Genomic DNA, 19190 nt, shown 5'->3' with positions numbered 1-19190 from the left:
AAAGAATACACTTGGAAAATGAAATTTATCCAACTTCAATTTCAATTTTAGTTATAAGTAACATAACCATAGTCTTTCATCTTCATACAACAGTTTTCATTTTCGTTTTCTTTCTGTTTTTCTTTTTCCCTTGTCACCATCCTCTGCCGGGCCCCTTCATTGAGAGTTGTCTGTGATGTCTCTTGCCTTATTGCCATTTGCTTGACAAAGACATCATTTTTGGCCACATCCTCATATAAGCAAACTTGCAGAACATAATTACAAAAGAACATTATGTTCCCTAAGGCAAAAAACAATTGCCAAAGAGGAAGCTCTTAAATCTTCTTACTTCTTATCTCATACCATCTTCTATCTAAGAAAAAAATAAAATAAAAAATCTAATCTAACAAAAGTAATAGTATCTTAAAGTCTTAGCTGTTGATATAACTATAAGTACATGCTAATAACATGATTTGGTTGAAATTTTTGTTATGACAGTTCCAAATGTTTACATAGTCTCCTAGAGTTTCTATCAGTCTCCTATTAAACTAACACCTATGGTACACTATACTACTATGCCTATTATCACTTCGTTCATTGTTGAGACTCTTGGTTATGAGGGCAAGGCATTTCTGGTTCCCCTCTTGTCCATAAAAGATTGAGTTCTCCTCTCTTCTTTCCCAATGACAAAAATGTGCCTGCATTTGAAGAAAACCAAGGTTTTAAAAACAATACAAGTTTTTGTAGATCACAATGACAACTCGTAGTAAGAAACATGCATAAAGTTTAACATCAGTTCTCGAAGGTGCCTTCGGCAGCCACCCGAACATGTTGAAATAACAACTGTACTAACCAAGAGTAAACGGGACGATATAAAGCAATGCTGGTTGACCATGCCCATCCATCAAGTTCAAAGCAACATATGTAATAAGGAGACCTGCAGATCAAAGTTCAAGGGAATGATGTAAAGACACCAAGCAAACAGTGATCTCAATTCTCATCTACATCCTAATTCTGGTCCGAAAGTGAGCCGGCTCAATTTTGTAACAAAGTAAAAGTCCAAAAGTTTTTATGGAAAATTACCCTTTGACACATCCTACCAACTAAAGTCATACCAAGAATCAAACATAGAAATAGCATACCTAAACCGTAAGCACTCATTGCCCACACGAAGTATCCAGACCGAAGGTTCCTCTTTGCCAACCAATCATACCTGTAAATTTATCGGTACAATAATTAAGTCCAGGAACCATTAAAATGAGACAAGGGATTCTTTTCATTTATGTAGTGATTAAAGTGTTTAAACTAGGGAAGACGAATATATATGACTTTCGTTTCGACCTTAGTGAAAATGCAACTAGAAGCCCCGGTAAGATTATGTCCCCAAAACCAATTATGCTGTAACCACCCCAAGGATCAAACAGACGCGGTATTTTAAGCAGCATGGGGATACCATCTTCTCCACTCCTATCGCCTCGAGCTACCTGTACAGAAGTGAAAATGTTTCATTAATTCAAGTGGAAGAAACGCATCATGTTTATGAGACCAAAATCAAGCTTAGTAGGGAATGAAACAGAAGGGAACACTCACCACTATCATTACGCTCTCATGGAACCACCACTTAGAGACAAATACCCAGAAGATGTCATATAGAAAGGCGCAACTAAGAAGAACAGTTCCAACCTTATAGAGAAATAAGTATAGATGTCAGAGTCTTCATTCATAATAAGAGTTCAGTACTGTATTTATGAAGATGCGGCATTAATGTTTCCTTCTTATGCTTAGAATTAAAGAATATCATCAAAAAGCAAAGTATAAGGTTTTGCAAAAGAAGCCTTTTAGAAATCAGAAATGGTGAAAAAATAACAAAGTATAAATTACCTTGAGATTTGGTATGCGGACAATCTGAAGAACCGTAATTATCAATGCAATTCCCTGAATGACATAAACAAAAAAGAAGAGAAAGGTAACTATGTTATGAATTTGTCTTGTAATGTTAAATTGAGAACAATGCAAACTTCAAAATTTTGTAAGGGTTTAGCAAAAACTATCAAACAAAAATGATATGCTGCAAGACTAGTGGTTAGTGTTCTCAATTCCATACCAGGAAGAGGATTCTCATTAATTTTTTATATTTTAATCAGAAATAGTACGATAACTAATATATATTGACAGCAAAAAGAACACAACTATTCTTACAAGAATATCTTGTCCAATCCATGCAAAAGATACGTGTCGAAAAACACCCCAAAGCACGGCAAATACTATGCAGAAGGGAGTCATAGCAAGCGTCAAATATGAGACAGCTCCAAAGAAGGGTATTTTTACAAATGTTTGCCCAGCATGTTGAAACCATCTGAAACTATAAACGTTTGGTTGTCAATTCCATATCAATAAACCATGGCACTAAGCAGCAACAAACTTAACATGACAGTGCCTCATTCTCACATAACCCTACAAATCAATTGCCAAATCGACCTACAAGAGTAGAAGACTTACCATGATAACAGAGCCACCAAGCAAGTTTGCAGTCCCTGAAATCACATGAAAAAATATAATGACTTCTCTGCTAAATCAACAAGAGTTTTGTCAAAAGGACAGACTACATGCTTCTTAGATTTATAAGATAAAAAATGCTTATGTTTTGATTCCTTAACTAGTTACTTAATGCTTGCGTTAACAAACCCTCTCTACGACATTTACTAATGAAAAAAGAAGATAGCAATCAACATAATCATCAGTCACATATGTGAACTGTGAAGAGTTGGACAGTTAGAAAAATGTTTGTACCTAAAAGTTTAAAGGAAACTCGTTACTATGAAATGATCAATAATGGATTACTAATACTAATCTACACGAAAAGGATGCGTGAGGGAGTGATCGTAATAAACTGGAACAAAGTCTGGAAAAGAATAAAGCACCTCAACACCACCAATGCAAAATAGAACCACCAGAACTTCAATAAACCAGGATGCCATTAATTTGTAAAGCATAAGCAAGAAACAAGAAGCGATCACAACAAAAGAAATTGCTGCCATGGTATTGATTTCTACATAACCAGTAGAACCAGCATTCTCAGTATTCAAATATTCATCCGAAGCATCCTGCAAGTTAAACATGACTATGTATCAACAGCTGGATTGATGCCTTTTTAAGTATGAGAAGAAAACTTTCTTCCAAAGAAGCAAAATTAGAACAAAAAAATAATACCATATATATATAAAATTGGCATGAAAAGGAACCAAGTAACCTTTAATAGCTTCTCCCGCTCAACAGCAGTCTCTCTGGTTGTCCAGGCAGACCAATAAGAAGCACAGAGAATGGTACCAACAGCCATAAGCCATAAAAACACTTCCGCTACATCAACTAATGGGCGCAGCGGAGAGTATAACTGCACAGACACTTAAGAGTGCAATGTATATCATGTAAGACACAAAACCAGATAGGTACCAAAATAGCCATTTTAACTTTACCTATGTGAAACATACCTATCGATTTGTTTTGTATATGACTTTTAATGTTTTCACCAGCATCTTGTGGAAGCATCACAGCAGGAATTCCAATATCAATATCAGTTTCATTCTCTTCACAAACCATCTTGAAAAGTTCTGCACAGTAGAGACATAGAACAGTTGCTTAAAACGAAATATAGTATAACCCTTTATTGCGACATCTGTGTTTACTCAAGCAAATAAATAATGAACAAAAATTGTTTATTTAACATTTTCAAATGCTAGAATCCACAGGATCTCCTCTAATTTTGAAACCATAATGAAGAAACAAAATGAAAGAAACCGATATCCAAAAAGAATTTTTAGCAAGTTACATGCAAACACCTGTCCGATTATTTATAATGAGGATCGCTGAAGCACCAGCTTCTTCAGCTATATTTGCCTTGGTTGTGAAACTACATTGTCCTCGGTGCACCAAAATGATCTCGCCAGTGAGCTAACAAAATCGCAAGGCACTCCAGATTACAAATTCATATTCTAAAATAGTTTTGGAGCTTTAAATGTATACCGGATATATATGCTTCAAAATGCAGAGAAAAGTTGCCTTCAGAAAATTCAATGGCATAAATTAGGATACCTTATTCTTCGGCTTGCTACAACAATCAGGAGGATCCGCAATGGCGACTCTAGTATGGGTAGCATGTTTTTCTTTAGATTCCAATGTAGGGCCAAATCTTGCACCAACACCAACATACTCACAGTTCTCCACACCATTAATCCAAGTTGGGACTTTAACCTAAGAGAAATTAGTCAAAATTGTTAAAGAAAATACTCATTTACACTTATACCTATCAATACTCTCAAAGAAAATAGCACTAAAAACCAAAACAATTGCACATTGATTTTTAAAATTTTATTATTTTATCACTCAGCTTCTTAACATCATCCTGTTCTGAGCTAAAATTTCAACTAAAAATCAACCCGAATCGAATCACTCCAGTCTTAGTGTGTGTTTGAATTAGCTTATGTTGTCTTTATTTAAATTAAAAAGATTAAGAAAGGTCTAATTAAGATATTTTTTTCAAAAAATAAGAATAATTCCAAAAGATATAATTTAATACAAACAAGTTTTTGATCTTTTTCCCCAATTGAAAAAAATTTGATAAACACAATGAGTCATTGACAGAAAGAAGCATCTATCACAGAACAAGAGCCTGATACGACAAGTAATCTAAAAACATGATTGAGCATTTCAGTGTCCAATAACTCCGAAAAAGGAGCAATTCCATTGAGCAAAGGCCACACCACCATTCATGTCTGGCACCACAAACACAAACAGTGACCTCCAATAATATCTTATATTAAAAAAAAAAATATTTTTTTTAAAAAAAAAAGGAAGAACAGAGAAACTCATTTTTTCCCATAACACAATTCTGAAATGAAATGCCAAAACAGCATTTGTTTAAGAGGAAGAAAAACAAAAATCAGTCTAATCCAACTCCTCATCTTTCATAAATAAGAAGCAAATTTTCTTATTTAAAGAAAAGGGGAAAAAAGGATTTTCCATCAGTTCTACAAATTCTTCCATGTTCCTCCATTTCCAAACCATTCAACCGAAGATAGAAAATTCAAAAATTAAAAAACCAGAAAAATGGCATTAGTAAACCAGCTCACCAAGCAATTCAAAGCAACTAAATATCAAAAAGTATTTTTTTATTAAAAAATAAATAAATTCTAATGAAACCCAACTTCAGAACTGTACTGAAAAATTACACTAACAAAACAGAATTTTCATCTCCTTTATAAAAATCCCCTTCCTTGTTCCTCCAATTCCCAAGTCCCAATCATCCCCCAAAAAAAAAAGTAAAAAGCAAGTAACAATGGCACCTTCAGAACCAGCTCAGCAAGCAATCAACATCAAAATTAGAAAAAAAAAATTGAATTGATTATTATCGTACCAGAACAAAGTTGTTATCACAACCAGGTCTCTTGGGAGCAATATTATCAGGGTGTACTATATCCCCAGCAAAACTCACAGTTATAATAACCATTAACACACAGCACCACACAGTTCCTTCAACTGAAAATGAAACCATTGTTGTTGAGAAGCAAAGGTGCTTAGAGAAGAAGATAAGAAGTGCAAAATATGAGGAAGTGAGAAGAAAAGGGATTGTTGTGGGGAAGGTAAAGGTTTAATTTTTGGAGAGAAAATGGAGGAAGAGAAGGTACAGCATACAAAAGATGAAGAATCGGGGTTGGGGTGGTGGAAAGAGAGAGAGAGAGAATGGTAAGTTGGTAACAGTTTTTGTTGCAAAATGCGAAGTTTTTCAATTATAATTTGAGAGTAATCTACATCAGTCTCTCAAATTTTTAATATTAAATATTTTAATCTTTTAAATATATTTTTTAATTTAATTTTTATGAAATAATATAATTTTCTTAATTTAATTTGTTTAATTAAAATAATTATTTTAAAATTTTATAAATTTTTTATATTTTATTTTTAATCAAATTGAAAAAATATATATAATATTATCTAATAAAAATAACTGTTAAAAATTATTTTATATATTTTGATATTTAAAAAATAAATTTAATTTTAATATATTGATAATATAAAATATTTTATATAATATATAATTATAATTATTTTCTAATAATAAATTATATAATTAAATATATATGTAAAACAATTTTTTACATTAAAAATACATTAAATTTAAATTTTTAAAAAATTAGTATCCAATTTTAAAAGTTTTAGTAATTAATCAAGATAATTACTCATAGGGCTTGTTTGGGTGAGTTTTTAAGAAAAGATTTTTTTTTTAAGTTATCTTTTTTAAAAGATCTTACAGAGAAGTAAAAGTAATTTTATGTTTGGATATTTCATATAAAAAGATTTTTTTATTTATCAATTATGTTTGAGTATAACAATATAAAAGTACTTTTTTGTTTATTTATTACATGAAAAACATCTTTTTTTTAGAAAAAAGATCTTTTAAAAAAAATGTAAATTACAGTTTCTCAAAAAAGATTTTTTTTGATTTTACTAGTACTTTTATTTTTATTACTAAAAATTTGTCAAATACATTAAAAAATAAAAAAAATCTTTTTTATTAAAAAAAAATTTTAATAAAATAATAACGTCCAAATATACACATAATTTTATGAAAATAAATTTTTTATTCTTAATTTGAAGAAAACACCGCGTGGTAACCGTTGAACTAGAATTTTCGCTAATTCACGCTTTTGGGTTCGGTGGGTCGGCCACGAGCTTTGTGTGTGCGTGGAGTTCACGCTTCATAAAACTCATGCTTTCTTTCTCCTCAGCCAACACACTAACTCACCTCTAACATCTTCTTTTTCACTCAATTTCATGAAAAAAGTATCTCCGTACCGCTAGGAATTTAAGTAATTATTATTTGCATACTAAATATATTAAAATATTATTATTATAATTAATTACATATTTCAAATATTTTTAATTAAAAAATATATATTAATTATTAAAAAAATACTAATATTAAAATAGTGTCTAACAAATGAATAATATCACTTGTATTTTAATAATGTCATTTTTTCTACAAATTCATAAAAATATACAAAGCAAAGAAATTACATTTGGAGTTATTTTATAAAAAATTAGAGTAAAATTATTATTTTCCTAGTGTCTATTTTAAAAAATGTATCTATAACGAAATTACAATGAGTCAACGACTAGTAGCATATAAAATGAATTAATTACTCATAACATATATGGTTTTGTTACTAAGTTTAACATGAAATCTTTTTCAACCCACAATGTCTAAAATTAAGAGATTGCTTAAAAAAATTTAAGTTAAGTACTAACAAACAACTTAAAGCATTTGTTTAGCAGTTATTAAATTATAAAAAAAAATTAATAAAAAATATCTTTTTTACATAAAAAATTTAAAAATAAAATTATTTTTAATTTTTTATAAAATTTAATAAAAAGAATTTTTTTTAAAAATATTTTTTAAAAATTTACCCAAATAAATACATATAGTTAAATACTTAAATTGACTTAATTTCAATGAAATTATTGAAGTGAATTATCTCAGAGGCCTGCTACACATACAAGTCTTTTTGACTTACAAGTCTTACAAATTGTTACATATACGGGCCTTTTAATGCGTTATTCAACCGTTTCCTGTTTTCAAAGCGCTACACTCACCATGTATTATGAACGACTCTTCCTCTTCCTCTTCCTCTTCTTCTTCTTCTTCGTTTTTTTTTTCGATTTTCATGATTTTTGAAATCAAGCTTTGAAATCGTTTTGAAAATAATGGAACTTCAGAAATACACACAAACGATTACAGAAATACACCCAAACGATTACAGAAATACACTCAAATAGTTATAGTTACAGAAATTTACCTAAACGATTATAGAAATACACCCAAAAGATTACAGAAATACACTAAAAGGATTACAAAACTACACCCAAAAGATTTAAGAAATACACCCAAAATTCGTTGAAGTACACCTTATGCATAATTCAGAACTCTTTATCTTTCTCATCTTCATCTTCTGCTGCTTCTTCTTCTTCAAAAACAATTTCAGAGTTTGATGTCAAAAAACAATGGAAATCGAGAATAACGAAGAAAGAAAACAGAGAAAAAAACACGTAAATGAAGAAGAAGAGGAGGAAGACGAGGAAGAAGAATGTGCAGCAAGAAAAAGAAGAAGGAGAAAGAGAATGCAAGAAATGAAAGAAAAGGAAAAGAAGAAGAGTAAGAGGAAGAAGAACGTGCAGCAAGAAGAAGAAGGGGAAGGAGAAAGAGAAGGTAAGAAACCAAAGAAAAGAAGAAGAAGAAGACGAAGAGGAAGAAGAACGGTTCGAAGCGCGTTTTGAACATTAGTTTTAATTGGACTTGTAAGGTTTACAAGCCTTAATCGCTTGTATGCGAAGAATTTCTCATTATCTCATAGTTTATATTATTTAATTGTTTACTTTGTTAATTAAATTAACTCTATTCATTATTTCAAACTCGTTGCGTTAAATATATACATAATTTTAATATATGTTTTAAAGATATATTTTAGTTAAATCTTTAAAATAATCAAAATTTTCATAGCAGAATAAATAAATTTTTTAAAGTAAAATAATTAAATATTTTATCAACACAAAAACTCAATTATTGCTATATTTTATTATAACTATAATTATATAAATTATTCTGTATTCACATATAAATAACCAATTTGTGTGTAATCTTTCTATGCCTACATAACATGATCCTAAAATATTATTGTTTGTCTCCTAGTGAGTATGAAATATCTCCGTATTTAACTCTTAAGTCTTAAGTCCTTTTTATACAGATAACAAAAGTAACAATATCTAACTTAATTCATCTTTTAATTATTTCCAGAGTGGCCCCAAATAAAAAAGGAACAAGTCGTACACTATTTTATCGATTCAAAGATACATCACGCTGTTGTACGGTTTTGTGGTCCAGCCTCCCACTTGCACTAGTCATTTGACTCATTTTCTATTGAAAAGGAAGAAATCAAAATAAATAGAAAAATGATGTAAACATGTTTTAGTTTGAATACTTTTATGGAATAAAATTTTCACGGTATAATTTATTTAGTACTATATTAGTTGTTAAAGTTATTTTCAATTTTATTATGTAAAGGTTATTCAAATTTTTAATGTGATTTATTGATAATATAAAGTAGTTTTAGATTTTAGTAGATATCAACATATGATATTCATGGATATATTTGAAAAAATTTAAGGTTTAATTATTCTATTAGTCTTCATAATTTTATTAAATTTTTAATCAGATTTTTATATTTTTTTAATTTAATTTCTATACTAATTTTAATTTTGTCAAAAATACTAAAAGTAACAAAATATTTTTTCTAAAAAATATGCGATTAAAAATTTAATTAGATTGATACTTTCAATTTACAAAAAAAAATTCAATTAATTCTAATATTTTTATATTAGAAATGACATAATTATAAAATTAAAAAATATAAAAATTTAATTAAAAAAATATATATAAAAATTTAATTACAAATTTAATAAAATTATATAAACCAATAGAATAATTAAGCCAAAAATTAATTACTCAAACATAGTGAATCAACACTTGTATTATTACTTTTAAGAATAATTCTCCACATACAAGCATTTTTTTATACAAGTCATTACAAATCATTTATATTAACGTGTTTCGAACCGTTACTGCACGTTTTCACTGCACCTTCTTCTTTTTCTTGCTGCATGTTCTTCTTCCTCTTCCTCTTCTTCTTCTTCTTTTCTTTCGTTTCTTGCTTTTTCTTTTTCCTTCTTCATTTACGTGCTTTTCTCTTTGTTTTCTTTCGTTATTTTCGATTTCCATTATTTTTTGACATCAAGCTCTGAAATCGTTTTTGAAGAAGAAGAAGCAGCAGAAGATGAGAAGGAGAAAAAGAAAGAGTTCTGAATTATGCATAAGGTGTACTTCAACGAATTTTGGGTATATTTCTTAAATCCTTTGGGTGTAGTTTTGTAATCCTTTGGGTGTATTTCTATAATCGTTTAGGTGAATTCCTGTAACCGTTTGGGTATTTCTGAAGTTCTATTATCTTCAAATTTGGCAAGAAACTCGTTTTCATAGAGGAAGAAGAAGAAGAGTCGTTCATAATGCATGGTGAGTAGCACGCTTTGGAAACAGAAAGTGGTTGAATAACGTGCGTTTATTTACTCTTGAATGTGGGAGTGTAATGCGTGTGTTTTGTTGAACTTGTGCCAACTTATAAGATTTGTAAGCAAAAAAGACTTATATGTGTAGCAAGCTTCTACTTTTAAATTTTATTATTAATTATGTTTAAACGCTTAAATTTTTACTTTTATCCTATTTTGAATGGCCTATTTTGACAATAATATGTTAACATGAAGAATGTTAAATAACTTACGTATTTTTTTTATTATACATGAACATAATTTGATAATGTATTTATGTATAAATATATATTATTTAATTAATTTTTAATATATATTTTATATTTTAATATTTATTTTGTGTAAATATTTTATTTGATGATTATTTTTAAGAGATTTTTTTTATAAATAAATAATTTAATTATTTTATTTATCGAAATATATAATTTGTAACTTATTTACTAAATTAATTTATATTAATTTATCCTGTTTATAGTATAAATAAAATAATTATGAATGTATTTTGTTTACATGGTAAACGAGATATATAGAATTTAAAAAAATATACATATATTCTCTCATATACCAAATGATTTAATTATTGTGTTTTTTTATTATTATTATGGAATCTGAACACGTACAACCTTATTTTTTTTCTAAATTTAAATCAACTCAATTCGATCTAATTTTTTATGTATTCATTTTGAGTATTAATTTAAATGAGTTGGTTTTTAAGAAAAATAATGTATTAATTTTAAATGAAAAATTTTAAATCACTAATTTTAAATATATAGCGTAACCGTTTTAAGATATAATTTTTAAAAATTAGATTAATTAAAAAATAAAAATTAAATTGTTATTATTTTAATAGTAATTTTTTTATAATAATACACTATAAACGAGATAATTGTGAATATATCTCGTTTACACGGTAAACGAGATATGTGTATTTTTTTAAAATTAAACGTCATATATTCATAATCACCTCGTTTACATTATAAATAAGATAAATCAATACGATATAAATTGGTAAATAGGTTACAAATTACATATTTCAATAAATAAAATAATTAAATTATTTATTTATAAAAAAATATTATTTTTAATATACACATAGTATAATTAATTTATTATATTTAAAAAATAATTTTTTGTGTGTGTATACATAAAAACCTTGTGGTATACAATAATTTGAAACTTAAATATTCATTTTAAATATACCTTTTTAATTATAGTTAGAGAAAAGGACAAATAGGTCCATAACCTTTTGTTTCGCAAACATTTTCGTTTTTGACCATTTGTCCTTCGCCTCCTTAAAAGTTGGAGGGATTAGTCCCTCCGTATAAATGCTTCCGTCAGACTCAAAAAAAAATCTGACGTGGCTCCTGCTCTATTGATCTGGCCTTACGGGTGCACACGTGGCATATAAGTAGAATGGTAGTTTTGAAAACAGGATAAATAAGTCCCTCCTCTCAAAACTACATCATTTCGTGTGACAATCCTTTACATATATGGATAGTGAACTTGACTCTTCCGGGCATTTTCATGGCTTACATAGCTTCCTATGGTTAAATTGTCTTTAATTGGTCAATGTTGTTGATTATCACCATTGCAATTTGAGTACGATTTTTTCTATCACCATTCATGCTCTCAACCATCTAAAGAAAAAACTAGTTCTTGCGAGGGAATTTAATATTCCCTTGATAAACCAAACGGAAAGATAAGTTACACCACGGGTAGGAGATAAAAAGCGGAAGTTGAATTGGCAGTGTTGAAAACTTCACAATGGCCCATTGTAGTCCCAAGATACAATTTTTGCAAAAGGTGTGGCCACACCACAATACATAAGACACATTTTCAACAATGTTAAAAGATTCTCAACATATTAGACATTCCAGCCCATCTTTTCTCCTAACAATTGAATTCTCATCATCAGAACATTCCAATGCAAATGAGTTGGTTTTGTGGAATCATTTTTCTGTCGTACATTTCTAGCAATACAGTTTGAAGCAAAGTTTCACATTCTCAATCACAATAGGTAAAATGACCAGACATAACAGATTATTTGAACTTCAATAGGATTATTAGTGGTCAACTCTAGAAATTCAATCTCAAAAAGTCAAATAAGACAGAGTCACATAAGTAGTGTAGGTAGGTAAAACCTAAAAAAGTTATTTTTAGGGAGAGAAAAAAAAAACAAAGAAAGAACATTAACCACAATAACATCTTCCCTCAAAACTAAATCATGTTGGAGGAATAGAAAACCAAACATACCTTAGAAGTAAATATTACATACGTATCTTGCTAAGCAATGATCATATACAATACATCAATAATATTAATCTAATTCATGCATCTGACACACATTCTATTAGCTATAAAATATGCTCATAATACATGTCTTCCTCTCTTTGATTTTACTATAAATAACAAAATAAACATGTAAAAAAATCCTTTCTAATTCATTTTCAAGCAAGGGGCCATGTTCTTCCATAGTGAAAGATCCTAATACATGCATTTATTTAGTACACCACAATAGATATCATCATGTGCCACTCTGTCAGTTGCCAAAATACCAACACCTCCTCTTAACTCTTTTTGGGAGTGATAGGTCAACATACAATTTATCATAGGCTCACTCATTCATTTGATTAGTAACTTCTCTAAAAATTATCATTAAAAAAAGAGCTAAATACTATAATTCGCATTAATTTTTTCCTAAATACAAGATAGAATGGTTCAGTTATTTTTATGTTTGATCACAGAGATAACAATCAAACAAGATGATGGCCTACGAATTCAATACTTATAGCATTGTGCTTAAATAACTCCACTATAATTGAACGAGAGCTTTCAGTATAATCAGGAACAGAAGAACTCAATCAAATTGTCTCAAAAAAAGCATAAAAAAAGGTAGAAAAGTTCCATACAGCAACAATGCCTAATTATGCACAGATTATTCACTATTCAAAACTGGAGTATGATTATGGAGCTTGTTCAAATAAAGAACATCAAGTTGATGGAAGAGAACTAAAAATAGCTCAATTGCTCAATCCAATTAATAACCAGAAATGTGAATAAATATGTTTGACAAGTATCCACATCTGAATGGACTCAACTGTCAAACATAACTAGTAGCCATAGTAGCGTCAGAAATCAATCACCACATAACTGGCGATCCACACCAAAGGATGGAGGGTATTGGCGAAAAGGGAAGGGAAGAGAGCAACAACGTTTTATATATCAGCTAGTAAGAAGGGATGAAAGTGTATGTAAAGGACTGCCACACGAAATGGCGTAGTTTTGAAGGGGAGGAATTTATTTGTCCAATTTATAACACTATCATTCCACTTATATGCCATGTGTGCACCCGTAAGGCCAAGTCATTAGAACGGGAACCACGTCATACTTTTTCATTGGGTCTGACGGAGACTTTTGCATGGAAGAACTAATCCGTCCAACTTTTAAAGAAGTGAGAGACTTAAAAATATTCTCAAATGGTCAGGGACGAAAATGTTCGCAGGACAAAAAGTCTTGTCCTTTTCTCTTATAGTTATATTCTATAATCAATAATAGCTATTATATTCTAATTTTTATGAAAAAACATAATACGAATCACAATGGATTTATATTGTTTCTTTAGAATTTAAATCATAATGACTTATGAATTATTTGATAAGTTAAATTTTAAAGTGGTTCCTAAATTTACAGTCGAACTTTAATTTCATTTTTTAACTTACAATTTCCCCAATTTTATTCTTGGTCTTAACAATATTGATTTATGGTCGTCTTTGAGGTATATTATTCCAACGAATATTCGTAAACAGAGTTATGATGTGGTTAGACAAAAGTCACGCTAGACAATCCATAGCTATATTACAAGGCTATTATAACTATTTAACTAAATTTAGTCTTTATAATAGTTTATAATCCTAATCTCAATTTGAGCTCCAGAAAATTGTGTCCACCATTAGAAGTCATTATTCTTCTTCTCGACTGTTGTTAAGCGTGTTTCAAAAGGGTGATGATGGATGGAGGCAACAACATTGTTGGTAGCTCCAACATCCGACACTCTAAGAAAATCTATGAGAGGAGAACCACCAAAAGCATTTACGAACGACTTCCAGAGAGGTGTGAGTGTGGCCACCAATCTGTCCTCAAATGGTTAAAAACAGATACAAATTCAGGGAGGTCATTTAGTTGTCCAAACAATAATGTAAGTGATTTTTGTTAATGTATGTAGTTAATATCGTTGCTCTTTCAATATGTAATATTTCTTCTCCATGGCCATGAAATGTGGTTGTAAAGTGTTAGTAAGAGGTAGTGTGGTCTTTTTATGTGGGCTGACAAAGTTCAGCATGAAGAAAAAATAATTGGTAGAGCTGATCCTGAATTTGAAATAAAGGAATGGATAATAAAATTTGTCTGAAAGATTAGAAGGTTAAAATCTGAAGTCAGGGCTCTAAAAGTGGCATTCTGTTTGTTGTTGGTTATTATGTTAGTAATTGTGAAAGTTATCCGTGCAGCATGGAAGTGGTGAAGTTCAATTTAGATATTATGTAATAGAAAAGTCTAAATGTGATGGTTGTGATTGTTGTACTCTATGAACAGATGAATACAAATTATTAATGTTCTATTTTATCATTGTTATTGCTAACTTATAATTTAAAAATGAAGCTAAGGAACAGTAATAAAACTAAAATATTTATTAATAACATTCACACCATGTAAAGTATTTTTAAACTTATATGTGTCAAGCTAGACACCATCAAAAAACATGTCACGCATAGAGTATTTAAATAAGAAGCATAACATATATATTATATACTCTAACGTAGATATGGAACTCAATAGCTCTAAAAGTAAATATTTAAAACCAAAATGTCACAGCCAAAATATCTCGATGCGTTAGTTCAATTCTTGGACTTTTTTAGTGGCTTGAATATCAGAATTGATACAAATTACGTAAAGCGGCTCAGCCTTAAATTTATAGCTGCAGATGCACCAACCATTGAATCAATAAGAAAATTTGTTATTGGTGGAGTACTTAAAACTAGAATAGTAAGTAATAGTTGAGTACTTAAAACTAGAATAATGGTGGCTAATGGCGTACTTAAAACTGGAGCAGTGGTGGCTGGTGGAGTAATTGAAGCTGTTGTAGTTGTTGGTGGTAGAATAGTTTTGATACGAGACTATCTTCATTTAGGGGTAAGCGTTGTTGGCCTTGCCTAGAGGTGCACAACAGTTGTTGCACCCTATTAATAGTTATAGAAAAATATTCAATTGGATGGAAAGAGAAATACAAAGGAACTTTAAAAGAACCATATTTAATTTCTGTTGAGAGTTTATTTTCTTACATAATATGTTGGCTCATATCAAGCTCAATCTCAGTACCATTGCCTTCATCTTGGATTTTATTTGCAGCACTTGAAAGTTGATTTGCAACAGCTTCACCAAAAGCAACATCAGCAACAGCAGCCGCAGCCTCATCTTCAACCTTATTTGGAGGCAGTTCCTCTTGTTGTGACATTTACCACTATAATAACGACAAGAATCCTCTTTATATGTCTTCTTCAGCTTGGTGGTGTTCTGCTTCTTGTCTCCTGTAGGACTTTTATCAACATCCTTTTCTCGTTTCTTCTTTAGTTCTCCTGCAATCTTCTTATACTTGAGTGTTTGTAGTCTATTGTAAATTGATTTTTTTTTCATAATATCTAGCCAAAAAAAGGGTTGATATGAAATACATATGTGTCATTGTATGCATCCATTGTATACATACACCAACTCATTATTTCTTTCAGCATGGAAGCATATCTCCAGAAGTTCAACATCAGAATTGAATTCTCTTAAACTAGTCTCCGATGATCTGTTAGGAGCCAACTACCAACAATGCTCTATCTTCTCATACTCAGCCTATTTGTAGTAGTCTCTGATGAAAAACACACTTAACAAGTCTGGATCAAGTCTAAACATCTTTGAAATATGATCCCTAGTGTATGAAATGACACATTCACACTCGTCATAAAGAATTCCTATGGTAATACACAACAATAATAAAAAGTCATCTATAAATAAAAATTGATCATTAATATCATAATTTTCAAAAAATAAAAAAAACCAAGGTAGGGTACCATAAACTAAGAACGTACAATTAACTTAAACCCCAACCTACCATAAAAACTAATAAACTACATATAAAATTATTTCTATTTCTAGCACATTCCCACAATAGCTATCATGATCACAATGAACAAAAACAAATAAAAAATAAAACAACATTGCAGGAAGCAAACCTTAACACAAAGTCACAAACTCACAGATAAAATACAAATGCAAAAAAGAGATAAATGAATGGATATTGACTTAACAATGAAAAAAAAACGAAGAAAAATAGAAGAGTAGCTAGTGACTATTTTAGTTTTTTTTTTTCTATTTTAGTTACCAGTATCAATCAAAATGCTTCTTTTTAGACCACTTCGAATAGAGATGAAACAATTTCAGTGTGGTTATTTTCTTTTAGAGAGAACACCAAAAAAAACTTCTTTCAAATTGGCACTATTAAAAAAAATAAAAAGAAGAAGAAGAGATTTTGTGAAAGACATAAAACAATAATTCTAACGTACATATTAAAACCCCTCAAACTATCCTAAACGACGTAGTTTTTATTGTATTTAAACGTCAGAAATAAAATAATAGTATTTTATCAGTCTAGTGTGATTTTCATCCAACTACCTCATCATTCTCATCATTCTGAGTCAATATTGTTACAATTAAGAACAAAATTAAAACAATGACAAATTAAAAAATAAAATTAAAATTTAATTATAAATTCAAATACTACTTTAAAATTTAACTCTTTTTTAATTATACACCATAAATCACAATGGCAAATTATCTGTTTAGTTCTTAGGCCATAAATTAAAGTGCATATTGCGATTTACATGCTTAAATATAATTGGCTTAGATTGATTCTGATTCAACTTTTAAATTGCTTGTCTTTGATGTGATTTATAAGAAATTTTAAAATATTAAGTTGCTCATATTCAAGGCAATTTATGTGTATATTAATAAACTAATTGGACTCATTGTGATTTATTCTAAATAAAAATAGAACATATGCATAAATAAAAAAAATTAATTTATTAGTTAATTTTCTTTTGTTTATTTAAGAAGAAGAATCGTGCAAACATGCTTAAGAATTTTTAATTTTCTTTTTTAACCGTATGTTTGTGAAAATGGAGCGCGTGGGGCAACACCCATTTTTTTTGGCTACTGGGTACATATGTTACTGGCTACCGACTTATCCCATGGCTAGTTCCGTATGGCCCGTACAGATAAGACTGAAGACTTACAGTACAATTCGTTTGCATTTCTGACTTTGATCCGCTGCATCGGGTCGCAATTTTCACTGACACGTGTCTTTTTTCTATTGGCCATAATGATACAATACCGGCATTTTCCACAATATTTTACTCCCCTTTTCTTTCCCACGAGAGAGGAAAAAAAAATTCACATTCCATTATATCATTAGAAATTTATTAATAGAATTTATGGTGAGATAAAATTAATATAATTTTAAAATATTAAAAATTTAAATAGGACGAAAATATTAAAAATAAAAATGATACATAAAAATTAATTTTAATTTTATTTTTTAATAATATTAATTTTTTATGGTATATAATTATTTATTTTACAAATATTTTACGATGAGTAAAAATATTTAAGAGTAAAATTATAAAAAAAAATTATTTAGAATGAAAATCATGTGATTAAGTGTAATTTACTTAGATATGATTAAAAAATAATTGAATAACTATGTTATGTACCGTAAAAGATTGATATTATTGAATGATAAAATTAAAATTTATTTCTATATATCGTTTTTGTTTCCTAACGTTTTCGTCATATTTAAGTCCCTAATGTTTCAAAATGGTCTCAATTTTGTCCTGTATCAATTTTGTTAACAAATTCTTAAAAACATTTGGGATTTAAATAGGACTATTTAAACGTTAGGAACAACTTTAAGATTTATCCCAAATATTAGGACAAAAACAATAATTTACTCTAATACAAATAATATATGTTAAAGATGAAGTTTGTCGCAAATTGTTTTTTATATTTGGACACAAATGGTGTTTTTTATTATTATAGATTGTAAAAATATTAATTTTAAAGATGATATTGTTTAATTTAAAATGTAGAATTCGAATTTTTTAATTTTTTTAAAGGATAAAAAGTGGACTCTTCAATTTTTTTAAACCAAAAATCAGATCTCTAATGTATGAATTTCAAAAAACAAAATCACAACAAACAAAGTCGACCTTTCAATTTAATATTTAAAAAATTTTAAAAATTTCTTTGCAAAATAATCAAATTTACCAATTACACATTCTCGTACAAAAGAGATATATACAAAATCAATAGAAATAGATTGCATACGCTGTTCGTCCATAATAAAATAATTTAGCCGAAGTTTGTTGTGTCATCATTATTTTTTCTAATGCTTATATTCTTAGTTAATTTATTTTATTCTTTGATGTGCTTATAAATTTTATTTTAATTTTTAGTGAAGAATTAAAAACACTTACTTTCTTGCTAGTGGAAAGTATTTAAGTTACTAATCCATTAAAAAATTATCTTTGATTCCTTAGTATAAGACTATTGGTTAGTATAGATAATAATTTCATTAAAAAATTATCCTTTTAGAAATATTACTTGTGTTCAAGCCAAGGACTTTTTTCCCATAATTGAAAACTTCAATTCAAGGACTTATAAAAACTAGGGGCAGGAAAAGCTTCAAACCCCCCTAAAAAACCGTATTGTTACCATATGGAAAAGTTTATAACAACAGATATCATTTTTAAATATAATACTGGCTTTAAAGAATAATTTTTCTTTAGTTCTGATTTTTATTAGTTTATAACTTAAGGAGTGCAGCTATTTTATTTTCTTGTATTGCTGAAATAATAATATAATTATATAAGTTAAGGTGGATTCAACCCCTCCAAAGCTATGACAAAGTCTGAAACACGGCATTTTTATGGTAAGACTTCTAAGGGTGTGTTTGGAAACCCGTTTGA

The 19190-nt window shown here is 29.0% G+C and overlaps 1 protein-coding gene and 1 pseudogene across 1 annotated transcript; both read right to left on the bottom strand.

Annotated features, from left to right (window-relative positions):
• Positions 1 to 15: 15 nt before the first annotated feature.
• LOC130974162 (signal peptide peptidase-like 4) lies at positions 16 to 5720 on the bottom strand. The gene is made up of 14 exons (XM_057898916.1): positions 5390 to 5720; positions 4069 to 4227; positions 3816 to 3927; positions 3468 to 3587; positions 3230 to 3381; positions 2901 to 3083; positions 2479 to 2513; positions 2179 to 2341; positions 1861 to 1914; positions 1570 to 1662; positions 1321 to 1463; positions 1122 to 1192; positions 833 to 916; positions 16 to 677 (listed from the first exon to the last, which is right to left on the bottom strand). Exons 1-14 carry the CDS (start codon positions 5525 to 5527, stop codon positions 574 to 576), a joined length of 1611 nt encoding a protein of 536 aa, XP_057754899.1. The 5' UTR covers positions 5528 to 5720; the 3' UTR covers positions 16 to 573.
• Positions 5721 to 11610: 5890 nt separating this feature from the next.
• Positions 11611 to 12130, bottom strand: LOC130975664 (uncharacterized; annotated as a pseudogene).
• Positions 12131 to 19190: the final 7060 nt, after the last annotated feature.

Source organism: Arachis stenosperma, chromosome 4, assembly GCF_014773155.1.
Source record: "Arachis stenosperma cultivar V10309 chromosome 4, arast.V10309.gnm1.PFL2, whole genome shotgun sequence".
In the NCBI taxonomy this organism is placed as follows: Eukaryota; Viridiplantae; Streptophyta; class Magnoliopsida; order Fabales; family Fabaceae; genus Arachis; species Arachis stenosperma.
Note: the sequence above shows the minus strand (reverse complement) of the source record. Positions and strands in the feature narration are given on the sequence as shown.